The sequence below is a fragment of the Euprymna scolopes genome, chromosome 10, assembly GCF_053919585.1.
Source record: "Euprymna scolopes isolate OS-2025 chromosome 10, ASM5391958v1, whole genome shotgun sequence".
NCBI lineage: Eukaryota > Metazoa > Mollusca > Cephalopoda > Sepiida > Sepiolidae > Euprymna > Euprymna scolopes.
In genome coordinates, this window is record NC_136491.1 from 99166342 (window position 1) to 99192750 (window position 26409).

A 26409-nucleotide genomic window follows, 5' to 3' on the forward strand; every position below is an offset into this window, starting at 1 on the left:
TACATAAGACACGACATGACTAATATTACAGTATGAATTAAGGCAATTTCGTTCTACTGCAGATATTTTAACACACATTTCTAAACGCACATACCGTATACTGGATAAGGCAGGTGAAGCCAGGGTTCTAGCCCTTGATATATCCAAGGCCTTTGACAAAGTCTGGCACGAAGGGCTGCAAATGAAAAGTGAATGCTACGGTATAACTGAACGTATAGTAAATATAATTAAACCCTTCTTAAACAACAGGATCATCCAGGTTGTCATTGATCGATGTACATCCAAGCAGCATAACATTAAAGGGGTCAATCATTGGATCATTATTGTTCCTGATATTCATAAAGGACCTCCCTGATAATATTGTGTCCGAGATGGGTATATTTGCTGATGATACAACGTTCTACAACATGCATGAGGGAAGAACGGATGTACATAAATCCAGGACAATGTCAGAATCGTGAGAAAATGACTTCCAGACGGTAGTTGAATGGGGCCGCAAATGGATCGTAACATTTAATGCTAGTATAACTAAGTTGCTCTCTTAGCAATTTAGTAATTACAAGAGACCTCTCCAACCGTCTATATGCATAACAAATAGCATCCTACCTGAGAATTCTTCCTTCAAACTCCTCGGCCTAACATTCACAGGCAATATGAATTGGAACAAACACATTGAGAACATTGCGAAAGCTGCTGCAAAGAAGGTAGGTTCCCTCTATCGAGCTAGAAGACTACTCACACCTAAGACTATCCCGCACTTCTACAAGGCCATCATTTACCCATGCATGGAGTATTGTTGCGACATCTGGGCTGATGCATCTACCACTAGCCCCCCTCTCTCTCTCTCTCTCTCTCTCTCTCTCTCTCTCTCTCTCTCTCTCTCTCTCTCTCTCTCTTGGATAGAATACAAAAAAGAGTTTTCAATATAATAGGTCCCACTCTGTCAACTAAGCTCCAACCCCTGCCTCATCGCCGCAATGTTGTATCTCTCTGCCTGTTTTACAAGTATTTTAATGGAATGTGCTCTGATGAATTCGTTTCACTTGTGCCCCTCGACGTACATATCCCTAACAAACCCGCTTAGCAATAAAATCTCACCCTTCACTGTTGAGGTCCCTAAATGCCAAAAAGCTTTGTATTCTAATAGTTTCTTCCCATGGACAATTAGACTTTGAAATTCCCTTCCTGCTACTTGCTTCCCTGGTTGTACTATGCAGAAGTTTAAATGTAACGTAAACCAACATCTTGTCAATCTTTCTTAAGCATGATCCAAGTGGCGATATACCTTTTTAGGGATGAACATGAGTAAAGGAAAAAAAAATGCAACCGAATATGGCAATATGCAGATTAATAACTTTTACATCCGATTTAATACTCGTCTCCACGGGCATTTTATTAAAACGCCATTAAAAAAATGAAATAAATAAAATGTAAAATCCCATTTCAACATCGAAAGGAAAAAGAAAGAAAGAAAAAGAATCTACGTTATTAAAATTCACAAATACAAACAGGATGTAAAAAAACAACTTTTAAAAAATATCGTTTAAAATCGAATAATCATCAATACAAGCTTTCTTGTACCAAATTTATTTTTTTTTGTATACTAGCAGATTTACCTGGCTTTGCCCGGTATTAGATGTAACGTTAAATTCCGTAAAAAAATAACTAAAAAAAAAAAAAAAAAATGGAAAGAAACAGAGAAATGTGCATGTGATTATTATTATTATTATTATTATTATTATTATTATTATTATTATTATTTCTTCTAAACAGTTCACTTGTTGTAAGTAAAAAAAAACTCCAGCTGAGATCGAAACTAAAACCTAAAGACATTGAGTCAAGTACGATAACCATTAGACCAGCTTGTCACGTCTTTAAAAAATGTTTTCAAACTTACTTAATCTTAACAGAAGGAAACTATGTGAGCGATTCACGCATCCGCAGTTGTGAAATAATTAACAAACACATAAAAATCTTATGCTCCCCCCTTCAAGTACCAATTGTTCAGTTTGGGCCCATTAGCAGCCCTTTCTTTTCGGGATAAAAAAAAACGAATAAAAAGTTTTCTACATATCTGAATACCCTATATACCAAATTTCAAGTCTATAGATAAAAAATCGTTGAGTATGTAGGTTGAGAATTGTCCTCACACACATTCTAACTTTTATAGATATATAGATATGACGAACGAACATATACTACACTGTCTCCCTTCACCAAAAAAGATGAAGGTAATGCCTGGAGGATGGTCTCATGAGAACATATAGATACTACACTACCCCTAGCGAAGGTACTAATGTCTGGATTAATGATCTCATTACGAACGACCAAATACCACTCCCCTAAAAAACAAGATGTTATGCTTTTGTGGATTTTCATAACAAAATAACAGACAATACACTTCAAAAGGGGGTATGTAATATCTGGGGGATGGGTCTTGACAGTAGAACATTGGTTTGATTTATCATGTTGATTTAACTGCGTGTCACTTGTATGGGTTTATTTAATTCTGAAACAAAACCTATCGCAAACAATTTACTGTATACGATTAGATGAACACAAGTTGCTTTTATATGCACGACTGCAAGAAAACAGTAGTTTTCCAAAGCTATTACATATATTTTTTTTTACATATGGTCTATACAAACAATGGTAACATCTTCTTCAAATGATGTTGCCTTGAGTAACAATACTAAGCTACATATTCCACCAGACTATTCTTGTTCTGGAATTCAGTAAGACCAAGAGACTACAAGAAAGATATACTATTAAAATATTTAACTAATCAATTGGGAAGAGAAAATTAATGTTTTAACTTTTCTACAAAATCAACATTTGTAAAGAGTGTTTGCTGAAATATTTAGATATCTTAGTATCTCATACAGAGATCAAGTGTTAGCCTCTAGTAATAAGCCCCTTGATTTTTAAGAATTTCAACTAAAGTAAAATAAAAGAGTGAAAAATGTTATTACTGCCTAATTTGCATAAATGAGAGAGGGGTCGTACATAATTTTCTCGCTAAGAATAGTTAAGTTTCGAATCGTCATAATGTGCAAAAGTTGGTGTGGCTAATACAGATTATATATTTTTAACGGATTTTTTAAGATTTGCTTATTCGTTTGAATTAATGTTTTAGCATTTGTGCAATACTAGGACAGTATGACTTTTTTGTTTTCAGTTTGGACATAGGGAGAGTGCATAACAGGGACAGACAAATGCAATTTCAGAATCGAATCGAAAATAAATGCGTGCTTTTTTTCTTTGTTGAGAAGTTTTTTTTTAAATAACGTTAAGAAACTTATAATAAAACAAAATAGAGGTTTTTTTATTCTTTTTTTTTTACAAGATAGAGGGTTTTTTTTGTTTTTAATGAAACATGAACATAAAGTTTTTGTAACATATTTCTGGAAGTAAAATAAATATCAGAAATTTATAATAACACAAAATAGAATATATTTTTTAATCCCAAAAATGTGTTACAAAAACTCATGTTTATGTTTAAAAAAAAACATTTTTAAAAACTTTGTGTTCATGCTTTTTTATTTAAAATAAAAAGATGTTTACTTTGTTTTTTAAAAAAGGCCCTATATAAGTATCGTATATTTATTAAAAAAAAAAACTGTCTTAACAAAAAACAAAAAAAAAACACGCATTTATTTTCGATTTAGTTCTTTAATTGCATTTGTTTGCTTCTGCGGTGCTCTCTTTCCATGTCCCACTTGAAAACGAAAAAAAGTGATTCATTCCTCATAGCGTACAAATGCCATTAAAAAATATTTTAAAAGACAAAAAGCTTAACATTATCGATAAAAATGTATTTTCGCACGCAAAAATAAAATTTTAAAATGAAAACTTCTAAGTTAGCTTTTCAGTGAAATTTGAAATGTCAAGAAATTAATTTTAAAAATCTCTTAAAAGAGAATTATCAGTTTTCTGGAGCTCTTTCAAAGATAATTAGAAACTGAATTTAAATAATGCACTTATTTTTTTTTTAATTTGCATAACTATTCCAAAACAGTTAGAGTTAAATTATAATTTCCGTTTCAGTCAAGCATAACAAAATGGTTATGGAGATTCGGACAAGTATGGAAGACAATAATAGCAATAATATTTCATTTTATTGTTGAAGTTTTGCATACAAAAGATGGTTTTGTAATAGCTTATAAAAACTTAAACATTATTGTCTCTTAATTTCTTTGTTTTCGAAGATTATAAACGCTGCTTACATCAAATCGACAAGTACGGAAGACTCAAGCCATAATTTCCTAATTTATTATTTATAACCTGATATTGAACAGATAGTTTTCTAATAGCTTCCTTTTAATTTATTTATAGTTTATAAACGTTTGATTTATTTAATTAAAAACGTACTTGTAAAATTTTAATTGTTTTATCTATTAATGCCGTTTAATATGAGATTCTATTGACTTATCAGATTATAATTAAAATTCATGAAACAGGAAATGTTATTTTATCTTTTTATTGTTTTCATGATGAGTAAAGCTGTAACAATTACAAGGGTCGTTCCAAAAGTAAAGCCTCCTACTTTTTTTTTTATTAACTCCAAAAGTTGAAGACTCACGAAGACGGGAGTGTTACCATTAAAACAAGCGACTTTGTTGTGCTCCAGAATTTATTTTTCTACATAGTCATCACCATTCTGAATCCACTTTTCTCGGGAATTCAATGACACATCTCTGTTTCTGACGCACGTCCGTGACAGGTGTTGCTTTTTTAGAGTCTCACACTTTCAATATATGCAACAGAGCGATGAAACATTCAGGTCACCATAGCAATGCAATTTTCAATCTCCTCAGTTCTATTTGGGCGGAATAAAAAGAAAATAGGAGGCGTTACTTTTGAAACGCATCTTTTACATTATTGAAGTTACACTGAAACGTGCCGTAAGGATAATTTAAAAATAATACTTCTAAATGAAAACTAGAAGTGCATTCTAAATAATAAACTCAAACTTATTACATGAGTAGCACAGAAACGAAAGATGTTTCTATCAAAACTCCTACCTCTTTGCCCCTTCTTCCCTCCCCCGTTTTACCCTTTTCTTTTGCATCCAGCCCATTCCCCTTTCTGGACACATACACACGCACACAAACAACTCTCTTTTATATAGAGTCTTCAAAGAAGAATTCCGTATAAGAAAAGTAACTCCTTAATAAAAAAAAATAAGTTATTTCTTTCCTGACGAAATTTACGCCAGTTTAAGGTCTAAAAATGAATATATATATATATATATATATATATATATATATATATATATATATATATATATATTGCAAATTTGAAATATTATTCATCCAGTTGATAAAGAAAATACCAACTTGATGAGTATTTGTTTAGTAGTTTTTAGTTTTTGCTGGACAAACAGACAACTACCATTTAGCTGATAAATTACATAGAATGTATATTTTTAGGGAAATGATTATTACCGAAAAAAATACACAAAAAATACATTTTATTCTTATATTTTCTTACAAATAATTTAGGGTAAAATGAATGCATAAATATTTAAGTCAATGGCCAATTCCTTCGGTCTGTAGTTGAATGATGGCATAAATAAATGGTAAAGTTTAATGCTATTAAGACAACGCTCCTTTCCTTTAACAATTATTAGAAACCTTTTCAACCACAAACTGCCATGTCTGATAACACCGTACCTGAAAATGCAACATTCAAGCTTCTTGGCCTAACATTCACAGGTACCATGAATCGAAACAAATAGATAGAAGATACTGCCAAGACCGCCGCAAAGAAAAGTGTCCTCCTCTCTCTCTCTCTCTCTCTCTCTCTCTCTTTCCACTGCCATTATTCTATATCACCATAAAGTCACCATTCACCCATACACGGAGTAACGTTGTCACAATTGGACCGGTGTATCAGCCATTAGTCTCTCCCTCTTAGACAAAGTTCAGAACAGAATCTCTAATCTGACTGTCAACCAAGCGTCAGTCTCTGACCCATCCATGTGCTTGTTTTACAAGTACTTTAATAGAAAGTGTTCTGATGAACTTGCTGCTTTGGTGCCCCTCCCTCAACATAAATACTTCCGACCGACCTAACAATCAACTAAATTCCATCATTTACTGTTGAATTATCCAGATTTCATAGGGCTTTTTACATTAATTGTTTCTTTCTTAAACTGCTAGCTTTTGGAGGTTTCTTCCTGTTCCTTGGGTGTACAAACATGCAGAAACCTAAATGTAACGTGAGCAAACATCTCGCTGCACAACCCAACACTAAGAATGCCCATATCGATATGGCTTCAGTTTTACAGCATCCCTTTACGTATCAGTGACAAAGTATCTTGCTTGAATTAAAGTAAAAAAAAAAGAAATAAAACGAAAAAAGTGATTGACAGTAGAATAGATGGCGATGTAAATCTCATATGTTTATTGCACCAATATCCTTCCGTAGAATTTGAAGTAAAACGTCTGAAATATTTAGTTCAATTAAAAAACATATTCGGAACTGCTCACGATCTAAATTTTCAAAGGGCGTAGCCAGCTGTGTTCTCCGTGCTTTTACTCCTCCCCTATCGGAGAATTCGACCGCTTGTGGAAAAGGCATGCTCCCAGTCCCCGACCCGTATCGAGGCGGTGATTGAAGCTGAAGGTAGTTATATTCATTAGATGTCATCTCTACTACATAATCAAGTTACCTGAATTGATTTTTTTCAATAAAAGTTTCAAAATAAAGCTGTGGTATTGTTTTTTTTTGTGGGTTTTTTTTCGGGCGACAAATTTATCCTTCCACTCTTGGGATAGTGTAGTGTTTGTTATGTCGTTATCAGACCACATTTCCAGGCATTACCTCGATTTTTGTGGGGGAAGAGAGTAGTGTCATATACGTTCATATGTCACATATATATTAGCAAATATGTGCTTGATACGAGAGGAGGATTTTTGTTAGTATTCATAATTATTTAATTTTAAGGAACATTTTTGCTTGCTTTTTACATCCTGTTTGCATTGGTGAATTGTAATGGCGTGGTTTCTTTTACTTTTTTTCTTTTAAATGTTGAAATGAGATTATGCATTTTACTTGTTTTATTGTGAAACCGTGACATTAAATCCGGTGTAAAAGTCAATATTGCCGTCTTTATGAGGGAATAACGTTTCATCCATCCGCTGCAAATATAAATCAGGTAGTCTCTTATGTATTGGCGGTTCCGGGAATAACACTAAACCGGATCGGACACGCTTGTGCAAGGTGTTTGGATCAACTCGATACTACCACTGCGAAAATAATGTTTTTCACTATGCTTTATCTTTGTTGTCTGCCTATTCTAGTTTTTTAGAATAACTACTCAAGCACTCTCTCTCTCTCTCTCTCTCTCTCTCTCTCTCTCTCATTCTCTCTCTCAAGCTTAATTTCAAAGTTTCCTTTTCTCTTTTTCAAGCTCTGTTACTATATTGCTCTCTCTCTCTCACTCTCATATATCTATCTATCCATCCATCTATCTATCTATCTCTTTAGTCTTCTTTCTTTCTTTCTCTCGCTCTCTCTACCATGAATCGAAACAAATAGATAGAAGATACTGCCAAGACCGCCGCAAAGAAAAGTGTCCTCTCTCTCTTTCTTTCTCTTTCTTTCTCTCTCTCTCTCTTTCCCTCTCTCTCTCTCTCTCTTTCTCTCTCATTCTCTCTGTCAAGCTCAATTTCAAACCTTCCTTTTCTCTTTTTCAAGCTCTGTTACTATATTGCTCTCTCTCTCTCCCCCTTTCTCTCTCTCTCTATCTATCTATCTCTTTAGTCTTCTTTCTTTCTCTCGCTCTCTTTCTCTTCCCTCTCTCTCTCTCTCTCTCTCTCTCTCTGACCCTCTATCTCTCTTTTTGAAGCTCTTTTACTATTTTGCTCTATTTCTTTCCCTCTGTCCCCTCTATCTCTCTTTTTGAAGCTCTGTTACTATCTCTCACTCTCTCTCTCTCTCTCTCTCTCTCTCTCTATTTATATATCTATCTATCTATCTATTTATCTGTCTCCTTCTAGATCTCATTCTCTCTCTTTCAAAGCATCAAGTAATGATCTTCGACGAGACTTACGGCTAGCCCTGTTCCAATCGAGCTTAATGGCTTTTTATAATCGATTTCGGATTATCGATCAATGTTTACAAATATTGCTTACCTTACTGTAAGACGGGATTAGCAAGACTCGCTGGAGATCGATCGGAAATGTATTTTGCCAATGAAATTTGCAAAGGGCATTATTGATTGATGCAAACTTCTCGTTTGTTTGGCTCATTTTCATACCCTCTGAAGTGTGTTCGTCTGATGGTCTGATCGAATTTTTTTTGCGTTGGGGTGACCCTGGATAATAATAATAATAATAATAATAATAATAATAATAATAATAATAATAATAATATATAAAATAAAATAAAAGTAAAAATAAGTATAATTATCCGTCCCATCAGGCATTTTATTTAGACATATCTTATTTGAAAATATTAGAAAACTAAAAAAGAATTCATATAATACTTCATTTTTTTTTTAACACAGGAATTACCACTTATCAAGGTCCGGAGGCCACTCGAGGATAAGGGTTAATGGATATACATTAGTCAATGTGATTATAGCGTAGTAAACATAAGTAGTGGAATTTTGTAAATTGGATTACTTAGGGGGACGGTTCATCTAGAAATTGTTTATGTTGGACTTGAAGACAATCAGATTGTAGTCAGCTGGAAATCAGACAATCGGAAGAGAGTTCCACAGGCATGCAGTTCTAAGAAAGAAGCTTTGTTCATGGAATCTGCATTTAGGTTAAGGCAGAGATAAAGAGTGTCTGAAATTATTGATAGTGGTTTAGGCTGGACAAGCGTTTTTCATGAAAGTTTGACGAGGAGGACCATAGATTGAAGCTCAGCTGAGCATTTGCCATGAAAATAACGATAAAGCAGAGACAAGCTCGCAACGTCTCTTCTGTGGGAAAGAGGTTGCAGTGAAGAGCTACGAAGTCTATTTTAAACTCTGTCAAGGCAGGATAAGCTGCTTCCCTTAGACTTAGTGTAATACGCCCTTTTCAAAGATAGCTGTTTTCTAGGTTGGCAGTATTTTTGCGCGAACAGTTGGCAGAGTTGGTGGAAATTTTCTGTTTCTATGTCTATCCTTGTAGCCATGTCACTAGTAAGGGTGCTGGAGGTAAACGTTTTGTCTGGGCTGACGTTATCCGCCTGATAGTCAGGGACCCGAACCTTGGATTAACCACTAAGGAGGCTGTCCTATCAGCAGGTGCAAAGTACTGGGGCTGCTGTATTGCCATTTGGTGAATGGAATCTGGACCATGCAGTAGCTTCTGGTGGGGCCTCTCGATGCCATACTAGTGGGTAATTGTTACGGCTTTACCTTATCATGTGGTACAAAAAAAAAAAAAATTCTTCGTGTCTTTTTCTCTCTTAGTTTCCCCTCTCTGTCCTGCTCTAAGTAAATCTGTCGACCTAGTCCACAAATTCCAAAAGTTCATCATGACAAGTTTCAAGAAAAAATACACGATTAAACCCGGTTATCCAACTTCCAACGTAGACCCCTACTACCATGTCTCCTTCTCCAACATCAGGGGTCTATGTTCTAACCTTCCAGAGGTTGAAACCCAATTACAGGAGACTAAACCAGACCTTTTATTTTTAAGTGAAACTGGCATTGGACAGGCTATTTCCCTAGATGAGTTTGCAATTACAGGATACTCTAACTTAACTTCTAAATCTGACCCCCAAGATCGCCATGGGCATGGAATATGTGCCTATATTAAAGATAGCTTTCCATGTGGGAGGGACATCTCCAGGGAAGATCCTAACTTACCCTATATGTGCTTCCGGGTTGCTTTAGCTCACACTACTGCATTTATATTTACTCTCTATCGCCCCCACAACAGCGGAGTTACTATCTTTCAAAGCATATCTGAGAAAATTGACCAAGTCCTTTCTACTTATCCTTCAGCTAACATTCACGTATGTGGAGACTTCAATGTTCACAACGTCGAATGGTTGACCCACTCAAACAAGACCGATGATGAGGGGAGGTTCTGTCATGATTTCTCCATTGCCTATGACCTCACTCAGATTGTTCAGGAACCTACCCGTGTGCCCGATAATGACGGCCAGTATGCGAGCCTACTAGACCTTTTTCTCACAACTTGCCCTGAACTATGTTCAGTTTCTGTTCTGTCGCCTCTTGGATCTTCCGACCACTCTGTTGTATCAATTAAGATAAAAATGAAATGTAATAAGTCCCCAGACGTACCACTTCATCGTACAGTATATCGATACACTAAGGCTGACTGGGATAGCTTCCGTACATTTATATCTGATCTACCTCTGCATTCCATGTTTAAAAAGGATGTGTCCTCTATAGTATTAGACCTAACTGAATGGTTAATTGTAGGTATTGACCATTTCATACCCTCTAAAAAGTTTCAGCAAAAACCTAACAGCCAGCCATGGTTCTCTCCAGAATGTGCTGCTGCCATTGCGCACAGAAATCACTTTTTCCACTGCTTCAAACGTAATAGATGTATGGAAACTAAAGCCGTTTTCAGGACTGCCAGCAACCATTGTAAGAAAGTAATAAGGAACGCAAGAGAGTTGTATGCTCAATCTGTTAAGTCCAAAGTAGCTGAGCAGCGGCTTGGTTCCCACCAGTTTTGGCAAATAGCAAACAGAATCCTGAACAGAAGCGTGTGCTCCATCCCAACTATTATCAATGGACCTGAGGTAATCTCGTCAGCATCAGACAAAGCCAAACTCTTTGTCAAGAACTTTGCAGCTAATTCTACCCTTTGCGACCAAGACCGCCAACCCCCAATATTTCCCTCCTGTATCAGAAAACACGCTATGTGATATACGTATATCTCTACGTGATGTTGCCAAGCTAATCAAAAACCTTGATTCCAGTAAAGCAACTGGCCCTGATGGTATTCCAATTATAGTACTCAAAAAACTTCAACCTGAACTAGCGCCCATACTTACAAAACTGTTTAAACGTTGTCTTAAGGAGAATAGTTTCCCATCTCCCTGGAAAATCTCATCAGTATGCCCTGTATTTAAGAATTCAGGTGATCGCTCATCCCCCTCTCAGTACAGGCCAATAAGTCTCCTGTGCGTCATGAGTAAGTTGCTAGAATCTGTGTTAAATACAGAAGTAATCAAACATCTCAACAAAAATAACCTTCTTAGTGACACTCAATATGGTTTCCGTTCTGCTAGATCTACAGCAGATGTCCTTACAGTTATATCGCATAGGATTAGCAAATCTCTCGACGGTGGCAATCTTTCTAGGGCAATTGCTCTTGACATATCTAAAGCCTTTGATAGGGTATGGCATAAAGGTTTACTTCATAAGATCGCTAGCTATGGTATAGCAGGAAAAGTCTTCTCAATTATTAAATCATTTCTTTCTGATAGGTTCATAAGAGTAGTAGTTGAGGGGCAAAAATCAGAAGCTCTCAGTATTAATGCCGGTGTCCCTCAGGGATCCATCCTGGGCCCAACTCTTTTCCTGATCTACATTAATGATCTTCCAAATCATATCCTTACATCATTTGTAGACATTTATGCTGACGACACTACCATTTATGGTACCACATCTAAGACAGTAAACGAGCAAGTACTCTCCAATTCTCTCTCCTCTGATCTTGAGCATGTAGTACAATGGGGAAAGGAGTGGCTGGTTACTTTTAATGCATCTAAAACCAAGCTTCTCTCTTTACATCATCAACATTTTAATCCACATTTGTCATCAATTGAAATGAATGGCTCTCGTCTTCAGGAGGCCTCAAGTTTTGACAAGCTTCTGGGCTTGACCATTACTCCTGATCTTAAATGGAACACGTATATCAAATCTGTTGCCAAGGCCGCTGGAAAAATGGTGGGATCTTTCTATCGATCCAGTAGATATCTCACTGCTGATGCTATTCTCTATCTATATAAGAGCCAGGTACGTCCAAGGATGGAATACTGTTGCCACATCTGGGCAGGAGCTGCTAGAAAGGACTTGTCCTGCCTTGATAGAGTTCAAAATAGACTTCGTAGCCTCGTAGGAGATGTCCTTTTCTCCTCCTTACAACCTCTATCTCGCAGAAGAGATGTTGCGAGTTTGTCTCTGATGTATCGTTATTTTCATGGAAAGTGTTCAATTGAGCTTCAATCTATGGTCCCCCCTCGCCAAACTTTCACAAGAAACACTCGTCTAGCTGTAAACACTATCAATAATTTCCCCCACTCTTTATCTGTGCCTAAACCTAAACATAGATTCCATGAACAAAGCTTCTTTCTTAGAACTGCACGCCTGTGGAATTGTCTTCCGTTTTCCTGCTTTCCGGCTGACTACAATATGGTTGTGTTCAAGTCTAAGGTAAATAAGTTCTTGATGAGCCGTTCCATATAAGTTATTAAATTTACCAAATTTTCATTACTAATGATTACTATATTGACCAACTTCTACTGTACACTCTTTAACCCTTATCCTTGAGTGGCCTCTGGGCCTTGATAATGTGGTGATGCCTTTGTAAAAAAAAAAAAAAAAAAAAAAAAAACTATAACACCACCAGAAAAATAAAGATGTAAACATTTAAAATAATAACAGTCTTCTTTGAAAAAGGTGTATCACACCGAAAGTCATTAAAACATTATGAAAAAAATTATGTTAATTAATATAAGTATACAAATAAAACAGCAGATGTATGTATGTGTGTGTCTGTGTAAAAATATTTAACCGATAAACTTCTGTTAACACGGCATTGAAGTTTACAGGAAATAGTAATCATGCACCAAGGATGGTTTATAACAAGTAAAATCTTTGTTTGGATGGATGACAAACGCGTACAAAATATGTTGAAATGCAAATTGTTCATTTCAACTTGCCGACATATTTCTATTACTTTTGCGCATGCCCAAAGCTTAAAGTGGTTTAATTTTTAAAATTTTCTTATCTATCTGTCGATAGCCCAAACGGCAGGGAACGCGGCTGGAGCACTAAATATTTTAGTTTCGATTCTAGCTAATAACATCGGAATCATTTTTTTCCATTTTCTGAAATCAGTACTATATATATATATTTATTTTAAGATGTGAGAATATATTTACTTATTTCCACTGCCAGACAACATCGCAGCTAGCAAGAGCCACGAAGGCCAACAAACCGGAAGTCCAAGATTCGAGTTTTGCCCTCATTTGGGTTCATCAGTTACACATCCGAACTCAGAATTCGAAACCCGAGCCTCTTGCATGCGAGGCAAGCACTCAACCAACTGAGCAAACGCGCCGCATACCAGAAAGTCTTATTAACTATCATAGATCAAGCAAACCGCACGGAAATCCGATAGTTCGAAACGAAGGTAGGTGCATTCCACTGTCGGATTACCTTGCGGTTTGCTTGATCTATGATAGTTAATAAGACTTTCTGGTATGCGGCGCGTTTGCTCAGTTGGTTGAGTGCTTGCCTCGCATGCAAGAGGCTCGGGTTTCGAATCCTGAGTTTGGACGTGTCTACCTGATGAACCCAAATGAGGGACAAACTCGAGTCTTGGACTTCCGGTTTGTACGCTTTCGTGGCTCTTGCTAACTGCGATGTTGTCTGGCAGTGGAAATAATTATATATATATATATATATATATATATATATTCAATAAAGAATTGGCCCTGTAATAATGAATACGAAATCCGCATAAATTAAAATATATTTAAGCGCATTTTACGACTAGGCAAGTCATTTAATAAAGTAATTCATAAAGTTTTTTGGTTGTCTAATATTTTTGTTGTATCCACATATTCTGCTCCACAGATGTAAATAAAAGAAAAAAATAACAGAGTCTTGCTAGTACATGATCCCCTTATTTAAACCAGTCTAAAATAAGGGGCAGAAATCTAACATCGGGTGTGGTGGGGGGCATCTCATGAGTTAGACCCTTATTTCGAACCGCGGCGATCAATCAAATTACAAAAAAATCTTTTGCTAGAAGGAAGGTTGATTGTGAGTGGAGGAAGTCAGAAAATTAAAAAAATTAAAAAAAAAACAAAAAAAAAACGCGCCAGTATTTTTGAGAACAGCAACATGGGCAGACACAGAGGGAAATTCCTGCCAACATAGATAATTCCGTTTCTCACTAAGAAGCAGGTATTCCACTCCTGACAAATGATGATGATGATGATGATGATGATGATGATGAAATTCGTGGGAAGGGCAAATTTAATTAAGATTTCATCCTTTAAGTGAAAAAAGAATTGCCCAAACTGAAGCCCCAATCGAGAAGGTCATTATTTCCCGGTAGATTCAACCCCACCCACCACGTTTGTCAGAAACTAGCCATTTTTAACGAGAATCTTACGCAAAATATGTCCTAGTTTTAATAACCTCAGCAATAAGAAAGAAGATGTTCCCTCATTAAAATTTTATTCTTCGTGTTTGCATAAAAAACATGAACAATTAAAAAAATATATTACAAACGAATCTTGCGCTGCGAAGGCGTCGCAAACTAACTTCTCCAAAGCGCAGAGATTGTTTTGTTCTGCAGTTCTGAATTTTTTTAGATGAGATATGAATGTTTTTTATTGTTTTGATTGTTCGAACAAATATTCTCATCTTGGGTTTTATTGGCACAACGTGTCGGTCGTTGAAACCTACGACCTTCATTGGATGTAAAGCCAATTTTTTTTTCAACTAAGGAAAAGGGGATAGCTCTGTATTGTAAGAAATCGGATCGATGGTTTAAGGGTTAGGGTTTGAGGGTTAGGGTTTGAGGGTGTGTCCGTAAATTATTTTTTTTAAAAATCAATTTTCATGTGTCACTGAGGTACATTTTAAGACTTTCAATTTTTAACTGAATCTTTATGCTAATTGTCAATATTAACGAAAAAAAAATGTTTTACGAAACCTTATTTAACCCTGATCCTCGTGTGGCTTTTTAGCCTTGATAAGAGGTGAGACCTTAGTAAAAGTAAGCCAACAAAACATATATTTGGTGTGTGTTCGTCCGTCGAAACGACGAGGACCATCTGCTCATCCTGTAGGGTAGGGTGGAGGGGGGCATCATCGGTGAGTACGGATATGGCTGATAAGCCCAATCTTTGCTTGAAAAGTTCTATTGCAGTAGGAACAAGGAATCATTGTAGATGTCGAGGGTTTCAAAACATTGTCCTTCCTGTCCTTTCTTCGCTTCTCTGCAGTAACCTTTCGGTAGCTTTTATATTTGCAGGCGCCGTTATGAACAGCAGCCCGCCACTTGGCTCTATCTAAAGCTGTCTGCTCCCATGATGACGGATCTACGTTGAAGGCCTTCAGTGATGTCTTCAAAGTGTCTTTAAATCGTATTCTCTGGCCGCCATGGGAGCGCTTGCCATGTTGGAGCTCAGCAAACAGAAGCTTCTGGGGTAGTCTGTAGTCTGGCATGCGTGCTACATGACTAGCCCAGCGAAGCTGGACTTCATCAGGATAGTGGGGATGCTTGGGAGTCTAGCACGAGTGAGGACTTCTGTGTCTGGTATCCTTTCCTACCAGCCTATACCAAGCAGTTTCTTCAGTCTGGTGGTGTGGAAGTGATTTAATTTTCTAGCGTGTCGTTGGTAGACAGTCCACGACACACATCCATAGAGTAAGGTGGTGAGTATGACAGATTTATAGACTTTGATCTTTGATGGGGGTGATATATTTGATACATGTTGGTAATCAATCGGCTGAAAGCATTTACATCTCGTGGATTAACGTAAATAAGAAATCTATAATTTTCACTTCTATTAAATAGTAAAAGAAACGGTATGTTGCTCCTGCTGCTTCTTTGAAGCATTAAAAAAATCTCCAACCTTACATTCTGGTGATAGCTTCATGATAAAGACGCCAGTTTCTGGTCAACCACTTAACCAGTTTAGGAGTAGATCGTTTTTTTCACTCAGTTTTATAACCGCTTCATTCCCTTTTAGGGTATAACTTTTGGCTAACTTGTTTAGACTCCAGGGAATTAAGGGCTAGTGGTGAGGCGATTTTCCTGCTTAGTTTGTCTTGAAGTTATTCTTCTGTCATCTTCCTTTTTAATATGATTTTCTTCTTAGTTTGATTATGTAGGATTACATAATAGTATTAGCATGATTAGCAGTGGTTTCCGCCACGTCTGGCGCGACTTCTATAAAAGAATTAGGAGTGCAAATACAACGATAACTAAATATATATATTAATAGGGAAAGTCTTAATTTTTATGGATTTTTTTTTTAATTTTCGAATATATATTAATAAAGGTTCGATTCTACATATCTTTTTTATTACAAGTTATCACAAGTAATTATGATTGGGGGGGGGGGGTAAAGCAGATGAGGTAAAAAGGACATGCGCTATAAGTTTTTAATTGAAAATTTGGATTTTATTTTCTTGTATATATATATTTACAATTATATAAATGCAACTTTGTCTGTGTGTGAGTTCGTTCTTATATACTTCGAAACGGCTGAACAGATTTTCCTTAAAATTTACAGAACTTTAGTGTATAAGACTGGGACAGTTCTTAGTTAAGTTTTGTCTCAGAATACTCCCGATAATTACCGATAATCGATAACTGAAACCGTTATTTTAATTTATCTATCATCGGTAAAGGCATTTTTTTCGTGTCGTCGCTTAGCAATAATGATAGAACAACAGACCGTGAAAATTATACTGTAGGTAAGTTGATAGCGTGTATTTTTTTTTTTTTTTTCATGACGTGGTCTGTAGGTTCAAACTCCACACGTAAATGTCTTAATTTTTTATTTCATTAACTGCAAAAATTTTATAAGACTTGAAAATTTACGTGTTTTGTTGTTGTTGTTGTTGTTGTTGTTGTTTGTCTTTTTTTTTTTTTTGCATGAAGTGATCTGTAGGCTCAAACCCCGCACGCAAATTTATTAATGTTTTTATTTTTCTGTTAACTGTAAAGAAGTTTATATAAAATAATTTTATAAAAGAAACAGTAGGTTCTCTAGAGTGCAATGTAGAATAACATATATTTTGGACTAAGTTACTGCATAGAGGCATGTGAAGATTCCTCCCGGGCGATTTCACGGATTTCGATGGCAATAAAAATATAGGAGGGTCAAATATTCGTTGATCATCATTAAATCCCGGGCATATATATATATATATATATATATATATATATATATATATATATATATATATATATTTACCAGTAGTGAAAAAACCGGACTAGAGTGCCCAATGTGTAGCCAGAGCAGTATATAGGAAATTTGTTACTGTGAGTCCAGAATAAGTTTAAATATTGTTTCAGCTAGAGGAAGATCCTCAAAGAGAGGAAATATCCAACTAGCATCGTCAGAATTTAATCTATGAACCATAGAGTCCATCTATGAATTCTGACGATGCTAGTTGGATATTTCCTCTCTTTGAGGATCTTCCTCTAGCTGAAACAATATGTAAACTCATTCTGGACTCACAGTAATAAATGTCCTATATATATATATATATATATATGTGTGTGTGTGTGTGTGTGTGTGTGTGTGTGTGTGTGTGTGTGTGTGTGTGTGTGTGTGTGTAATCTTTCATATGATTACACGAGTGAGCGAAACTATGCCAAGTGTTGAAGTAAGACTATCATCTCACAATTACCCGTCGCCTGAAATGAATTTGGAAATGGATCCTTCACTCTACAATAAAGCATCCGCGCTGGGTGTGTCTATTCTTCCCTTAGGTCATCAGAAATGATAATTCATATATGAAAATATACATTCTTGACGTAATTCTATGATTTTATATGAATATTTTAGTTATATATCTAGATAAACAGCCAGTGCGAACACTGACGAAGCATCATTTTTCCCCTATCGGTTTTGACAGAGGTTGTACACTAGTAGTTAAAACAAGAAATCATAATTGGCATGTTCGCTATTAATAATAACAGGCTCGAAATTATACAAGAAGTCATGATGAATTGGTCCTGGATATAACCTTAAACTATATCCAGTGGTGAGGCCCCAGCTTGCGGCCTTTGGGGAGTGTGGAGCCACACATCAATTGCCATTACTCCCAAGTCCACTCAGAGCCAGAGTAGTAGTACCTGTTAGGGTCCCAACTATGGGTTAAATAGAAACCGAGTTGAAAACAACAAATATATTCTATTAAAAAATTTTTCTTCCAAATCTTTGGATTCGGCATTAAATAACCCGAAAAGGGTTGATATGCCGTAAAACAAAACCAACCAACCAACCAACCAATCATGATGAATTGTTAGAAAGAAGAAGAAAAAAAAACGATCATTAGAAAAAAACATGTTTTATAGGCCGGCAAACGAGATTATCTTCGTATCAAGAGAGTTTGTAAGCAGCTTAGAAAAAAATCAGTTTCCTGACATATTTATGATTCAATTTGAAAATACGTCGTAGTTCCGGGAAAATTAAAGACTTTTAGACGATCTTATCGATTTCGAGTGATGGCCTTGAACGACATTCAACAGAAATGCAACGTATTGATAGCAAAAACATCGAAATGATACTGCACGGATGTGATGCCATATTCTTTGATAGAAAAATCGTGCCGTGCTCCCTGGTGTGGGCAGTGGCCGTTTTGGACGGCAATAACGTGTTTGAGAATACGGCATAATCACGTTGATACAACGAACTTAAGCAACGTTGAGTTTAGTCAGTACAAGGTGGGTGACCATTCGGGAATACCGGGCGCTGAACGTAGGCGAACGTCAACACCTCCCTGCAAGAATTGCATAAACCTAACATCGTCATCTCCCTTAATCGGGATATACATGCGAGGGGGGCCGATTGTAAACTTAATATTCGATGGAAATTTCTTCATCCAGAGGAAGCCGGTTCAACCAGCCTACGGTGAATGCTGCTAGTTGGTTTACTTAGAGTTACAGACTATAAACTGGAAGGTTGTTTGTTCGATCCAGAGCTTAGGATGATCGTACTCTAGTCATACTGAAAAACTGTGATACAGCGAAAGAGTCTGTCTGTGTATGACTATATATATATATATATATATATATATATATATATATATATATATATATATATATATATATATATATATATAATATATATATATATGTATATAATATTAAAATAGCTCAAGGATATCTATGCCTATCGAGCTTATTATATATCTACAGTACAACGAATGCTGTTTTTCTTTTAATAGTATTAGTACATTTACTAATACATTAAAATAAACTCTGCTCTTTAGACTCTAGATCTAATTCCCCCCAAATAATATATATATATATATATATATATATATATATATATATATATATATATATATATATATACGTAGTATATTTAGCTATACGAACATTATTGGCTACATATGTGCATATATGTTTGTGTTGTAAGAGAAACGCCATCTTCAGGACAATTTTTTTTAAAGCAAATTTGAAACTTAATATAAAATGCGGTTTAGTATAAAAATGTGAACCTCCCAGATTTTAAGCACACAATCTCTTTACCCTTTAACTCCCTTTTTCTGCACTAGCCATTTTGTACTTTCTGTTCTTTATCATTATTTGTTTAAATGTAATGTGTAGAAATAGGACTATTTCAAATTTGGTTTCAAAAGAAGACGCTTCTTCTGTAAAGTAGTTGCAGCAGAAACATATGTTTGTATAAATAAATATAATAATAAAATATATTAATATAAATAAATATAATAATATATAATTATATAAATAAATATAATTATAATATATAATATTAATAAATATAATAATATATAATAATATAAATAAATATAATAATATATAATTATATAAATAAATATAATAATAATATATAATAATATAAATAAATATAATAATATATAATTATATAAATAAATATAATAATAATATATAATAATATAAATAAATATAATAATATATAATTATATAAATAAATATAATAATAATATATAATAATATAAATGAATATACTATACAAACTGTGTCAATCGCTTTATTGCAGTTTAGTAAAATATCAATATTTCACTAAATATACCTCACACAAAAAATGAAAATTGTATGATCAAATGATTGTTTCAAGGTTAGTTATTTCCCAAAATTTTATTCAAATCCATGCGATATTTACGAATTTATGACATTTTATTTATTATTAAGCAATTTATACTGTCCATCGCTTTATTGCAGGTCTTTTAAAATGTCAAAAAGGGGACGATTAACGGTCATCAAAAATGAAAGCATTGTTGCTGGATTCGCAGAAGGATTGTTCAGCAATGGTTTAGCTATGGAGCTGGAAAGGAATTCAAGAACTTTGGCTTCATTCGTAAAAACCCCCAACACCAAATCCAGAAAGTATAAGGGCACCAAGAGAAACCTTTCACATCGTGATATTCGGAAAATTCATAGGGAAGTCAACCGAAATCCAAACAGCATCAGTGCTTCCATTTTAACAAGAGCTGGAATCGCTCCAAGATCCAGATAGGCCCGATGTAATGTGTTGAATGAGATAGCAAGGAACATCCAAAATATTCCAAGGCCTCCATTGAGCAAACAACACAGGGAAAAAAATGAAAGGATTGGACATAGAATTACATGAAAATGGATTTCCAACCTGTCCTATTATAGATGAGACCCATGCTACTCTTGGCGGTCCGGATGGATGGGCTAAAGTTTGGAACTCAAACGGAATTCCAACCCCTTTTAGAGTTCATCGCCAACAAGGAGGTGGAGTCATAATGTTTTGGGTGGGAATCATTGGAGATAAGTTAGTTGGACCATTTCGAGTTCCAGAGGGTGTAAAACTTACCAGCAATGCGTATACGGCCTTTTTAGATGAACATTTGTCACCATGGCTAGATGACCTACTATTGTCACGTCGCTTTCAGGTGATTTTTATGCATGACAATGTACCATCCCATTCTGCTAAGGCGACTGCAGCCTTCCTTGAATCTATGGACTTCTTTGGAGAAACTCTCATGACCTGACCACCGTGTTCTCCACACCTTAACCCCATTGAATATCTTGTGGAGAAGAGCCATAACTCTTTTTGAGATCAAACAATTGACTTCCCCGGGGGACAAAAGGTTGTTTTAAGTTATTTAAAGAAATGGTGGAGATGTCGATAAATAATTCATTTATTTGAGGCTTAGCACTTAGGATGTGCTTTTTCTCATTATTCTTTGACAGAAAAATATAATAAAAAATAAAGTTCGCATGATAAGACATTGTATTTCTGCCCTAAAACTACATTTTAAGAGACCTGCAATAAAGCAATGGACAGTGGAAATTCCACGATAAAGAATAATATGTCATAACTTCGTGAATATCGCGTGCATTTGAATTACATTTTTTGAAATAACTAATCTTCAAGCAATCGTTTGATGATATAATTTGCATTTTGCTGTGACGTATATTTAGTGAAATACTGATATTTTACTAATCTGCAATAAAGCGATTGACGCAGTTTTCGGCTCTGCGTATGTATTGAGCACTTATATATATATATATATATATATATATATATATATATATATATATATATATTATATGCGTTTGTGTGTGTATACTATATTTTTATAAATATCTACAGGCACTATTGTTTCATGTTTACGCAATATTCACTGTATAAAATGATAATTACTGCTGGTTGAAGAATTCAAACACATTTTAAATCTTCAATCTGACATTTAACCCCTAGGCCACCACCAATTAACACAAGGAAGAAGAGAATTTAATTGCATATTATGTAAAATCAGTGGACATATATAGTAAGATGAGTGTCTTACAGCAGAGGCCAGAACATTGTGTTACACAGATTGACATATTATTGTAAACTCTTATAGAGATCCCATATTTGTGGAAGAGGACGATAACAATAGGTTTTATTTTAAATATATCAATTATATTATCATATATATTATTTAACACAGAGACACTGGTGGCTCATGCTTGCGACATCTTCAGTGTAGGAGAGCAGATATTATTTCTTTAAAAGTCTCGTCATGAACATCGGGATTAGACATCAATTAGAAACCTTACGTATATGATTAACACCAAAGTAAGAAAATCAAAATATTATACAGCAAATCAGTTATATGCTAGAAAGAGGCAAATGCAAACTACTTAGAGTAATATTTATAAAGGTTATATCAGGCAATTATAAATTCTACTTAGATACAAGATTAACACCTACGTTAAGATATAAAAAGATTATACAGCATATCTAAGATTATAGGCTTAAAAGAGGTCAAATAATCTATTTAGAGAAATGTTTATAATGGCTATATCAGGCAAGTATATATAATATTTAAACAAATGGTTACAATAATGTTTACATTTCGAATACCAAATACAAAACGATTTTTTTAAATCTCGTTTTATATAAACACAAATGCTTTATTCTGTCAACCGGAAGTGTGAGTACGATTTTAGTCCGTCTGGTCACCTTTGTAATTACGATCAGGTCAATCAAATTAAATCAACTTTAACTCTCTGTGTAGCTGCATATATTTCGTTTATTTTGAAGTGGGGGTGGCGGGGTGCAAGTGATCTTTAAAGAAATCGAATTACACTGAGGGTATGTTAATATTGGCGATTATTCCTTGCATGCGTAGAGCACTTAAGACTTGTAAACTAAATTTAAGCAGATCAGTAGGGCAAATAAACATTCATATTGACGTGAACTAATTATGTGTACAATATGAGGATAGGTGATTAAAGGTTTAGAAAAGGCAGACAGTCGGTTGTTTCATTTAGCAATGTGTGTTTGGATAATTATTTCAAGTTTACATATATATAGATATCGCCCTCCTCCAAACCAGACTCTTTCAGTGGAAGACATACTTTATTAAGTCGCCTGACGAGGGCTTGTGATCTTGACCGACCAATTGTCCGAAATATTAGCATGTCCAGAGTCGCGACCACGTAAATTTCTCTCTCTCTCTCTCTCTCTCTCTCTCTCTCTCTCTCTCTCTCTATATATATATATATATATATATATATATATATATATATATATATATATATATGTATATATGTATATATATATATTTGAATTTATTCAAAACGTATCGCAAAACAAAAACAAATAAACAATATATATATATATATATATATATATATATATATATATATATATATATATATATATATATATATATATTGTTTACTTGTTTTTGTTTTTTGCGATACATTTTGAATGAATTCAATTATTTATGCGAAGGGAATTTTTAACCTAAATGCGAGTTGGGAATAATTTTCCCTTTTTACCAATTTGTTATCCCCAGATGGGGAGCGGCACATATTTTGTTTTTAAAATATAATTATCCACTGACACGTGTTTCGTCGTCTACAACTCATCCGAGTGACTGTATCTAGCGAGATTCGAAATCGGGACCCCATACTCCTACCACTGGTCCCTCTCGCACGACTGTTTGGATATATCGCGATTTACGTAGATGTTGTTTATTTATTTTTGTTTTTGCGATACGTTTTCAATGAGTTCAATTATTTTTACGAAAGTGCATTTTTACCTAAATGCGAGTTGGGAATATACAGGGTGTTCCAAAAGTCTTGGGCACATTTTGACATTGAATATCTCTAGAACTAAAAACACATCTGGTATATCTGGTATATTTTGGTATAGCCTTACAAAAAACTTAATGCATTTAGCTTTAAAATGGCACCGCTTTCATCTTACTACCATTCACAATTAAGCAGTTAATGCGGACTTGGAATGTGCCCAAGACTTTTGGAACACCCTGTATATGCATGTTTGGTCGAACATAAGTTTTCATTTTTTCTGATTCTCCCGGTAATTAGCTATATCCACCGGGCAATCTTTTTTGTTTCGGCTGGCAGAGTTTATATTATGGTGCCAAGTGATAGTTTTTTTTTATTTTGTTTTTTTTGTTATTTGCTCGAGCGGTCATCTCGATCGTCGACAAGATTGGTTATTGTTGTAGTTGTTGTCGAGGCTTAGTTAAGTTTATTTATAGTAAATTAAGTGTAGTAATAGTAAATTTGTTCTATTCGCCAATTTATTATTTTAATTTAATTGTCTAAGTTATCTGTTGCGGAGTGAGTGTAAGTATGGGAGTGTGGTTGGCGCCATAATATATATCCTGCCAGTCGAAATCAAAAAAGATTGCCCGGCGAATAAAGCGATTTGCCCGTAGAATCGAAAAAAAAAAATGAAAACTCAGTAGTGCTCACCCAAACACACACACACACACACACACACACACACACACACACACACACATATATATATATATATATATATATATATATATATATATATATATATATATATATATATATGCATGCGGTACAAGTCATAAGGCTAACTAATTTGCATATTGGGTTTGAAATAGAACAATGAATTAATTATTTTTAGTGAAAATGTAAGAGATCTTTTAAAATATCTTTAACATTCTAAATTTTAAAATTGAGCAGAAACCCTTTCTAAGCCATGAATATGACTAAAAGGAAATTGTTTTGATAATTTTAAAGAATGCCTCCCCGTCTTCAATCGGATGGTGTTTTTTTTTTTAGTGCAGGGGTTTTAGAAATCATTCTCAGCGCCCCCCCCCAAAAAAAAACCATAAAACAACAATTTAATTAAATCAATTATTATTTTTTTTAAAGAGAACAAATATTTGGCAACGTGCATTTTAGTTACTGTGGACATTATCTTGATTTCGTTCGTGAAGAGCTCCACTTTAAGCCGAGGAAGACAATCAGGAGGATAATTTCCCCGAAAATGTTTCTTTTAGTAAAAACAAATACACTAAATTAACACAATGACACAAAATAAAACACTTATTGTCTCAAAATTAAATAAAACGTTAATTATATGAGCATTTATTGAATTAAAATAAAACATTTGAGGTTTTATAAAATAATTAGAATTTGAAAATAAATTACAACAACATTATATATTAATTTATTTTCATTTTTGTTTATCCTTGGAGATGAAGCTTTATGATTTGTGTATCAATTTTTTTTTTTCGGACTGTTATGCTCATCTTCATAGTTGTTGTGGAAGGCAGAAATTACTATGGCTATGACAAGAGACTATTCTTTTCATTGTTTTGACTCTCGAGTATATATCCAACACAGACACAGTTAATCAATCGAGAACCACATCACTCGATCTAAAAACATATTAGATATTAACTGATATATACTCGAGAGTCAAAATAATGAAAATACAAGATTAACACCTACGTTAAGTTATCAAAAGATTATACAGCATATCTAAGATTATAGGCTTAAAAGAGGTCAAATAATCTATTTAGAGAAATGTTTATAATGGCTATATCAGGCAAGTATATATAATATTTAAACAAATGGTTACAATAATGTTTACATTTCAAATACCAAATACAAAACGATTTTTTTAAATCTCGTTTTATATGAACACAAATGCTTTATTTTGTCAACCGGAAGTGTGCGTACGATTTTAGTCCGTCTGGTCACCTTTGTAATTACGATCAGGTCAATCAAATTAAGTCAACTTTAACTCTCTATGTAGCTGCATATATTTCGTTTATTTATTTTCTTGCCGTAGCCCTGGCAATGCAATTATAAAATTTAGCATTTCTATCTCGTCGCGAATAACCATCTGAAGAAGACCAGAGTATGAGTTGTCCGAAACGTGGTGAAAAAACAACAATGAAGATGAGGATAACAGTCCGCAAAATACAAAGCAAAAAAAAAAATAAATAAATAAATAAATACACAAATTGCAACAAGAATTTCTTGTATTTTTTTCTGAAATTAAAGAAAGTTGTCATTACATGAAAATAAATGATGTTTTTTTTTTAATCAAGAGTTTCTCTAAGGAAATAAAATTCTAAAATGAGTGAATGTTTATCAATATATGAAAATGTGTGATCAAAAAATTTGAACCTTTTTTTGTTTACAAAATTAAACTTTTGTAATAATTGAAAATAACCATTGAGCGTTAAGTACGTATTATCTGGATTCTTCGGACTACTGTTCTCATCTTGAGTGTCATTCATAGATGAGACCAGTAGTCCGAAAAGGCCCGCAAGCGCCAAAAGTTTTCCAGATGAATTTGCATAGAAATGGTACTCATCCTGTTTACGACCTATCTCCGGCAATTTCGTATTAGCATGTTCCGGAAGGTTACGTAAACATCTATAAGATACCGAAGTGAAGACACCCAAACGGTTGCTTCAAAATCCGGCGCACCCTTCTCCATATTAAAAATAGCTTTCAATTGAGAAAAAATTTCTTAACATGGTGAGTGGAGGAGGGGTCACGCTGATATATTGTGTTAAAAGTCATTTTCAGTTTCTTTCTTGGAATTACATGCTTTCATTGAGACGTCGTTCTCTGACAGCTGATTGGCTAATAGCTTCGGCAACTTCCACCTGTTTAGGTAACTTGTCGGAAGATGCCGACGTGAATTTGTCAGAGATTGGGTCGCAAACTGGATAAATACCTT

The 26409-nt window shown here is 34.6% G+C and overlaps 1 protein-coding gene across 8 annotated transcripts in view; it reads right to left on the reverse strand.

Annotated features, from left to right (window-relative positions):
• Positions 1-26409, reverse strand: part of LOC145286160 (uncharacterized) — a 205414-nt gene that overhangs the window by 143374 nt on the left and 35631 nt on the right. For 6 of the 8 annotated variants that reach the window (XM_080134939.1, XM_080134932.1, XM_080134936.1 and 3 more), the window contains exon 2: positions 8142-8323. The exons of the other annotated variants lie outside the window; for them this stretch is intronic. In XM_080134939.1, the coding sequence (XP_079991065.1) occupies positions 8142-8323 (182 nt within the window). The remainder of the gene's footprint in view (positions 1-8141; positions 8324-26409) is intronic. 8 annotated transcript variants of the gene reach the window in all.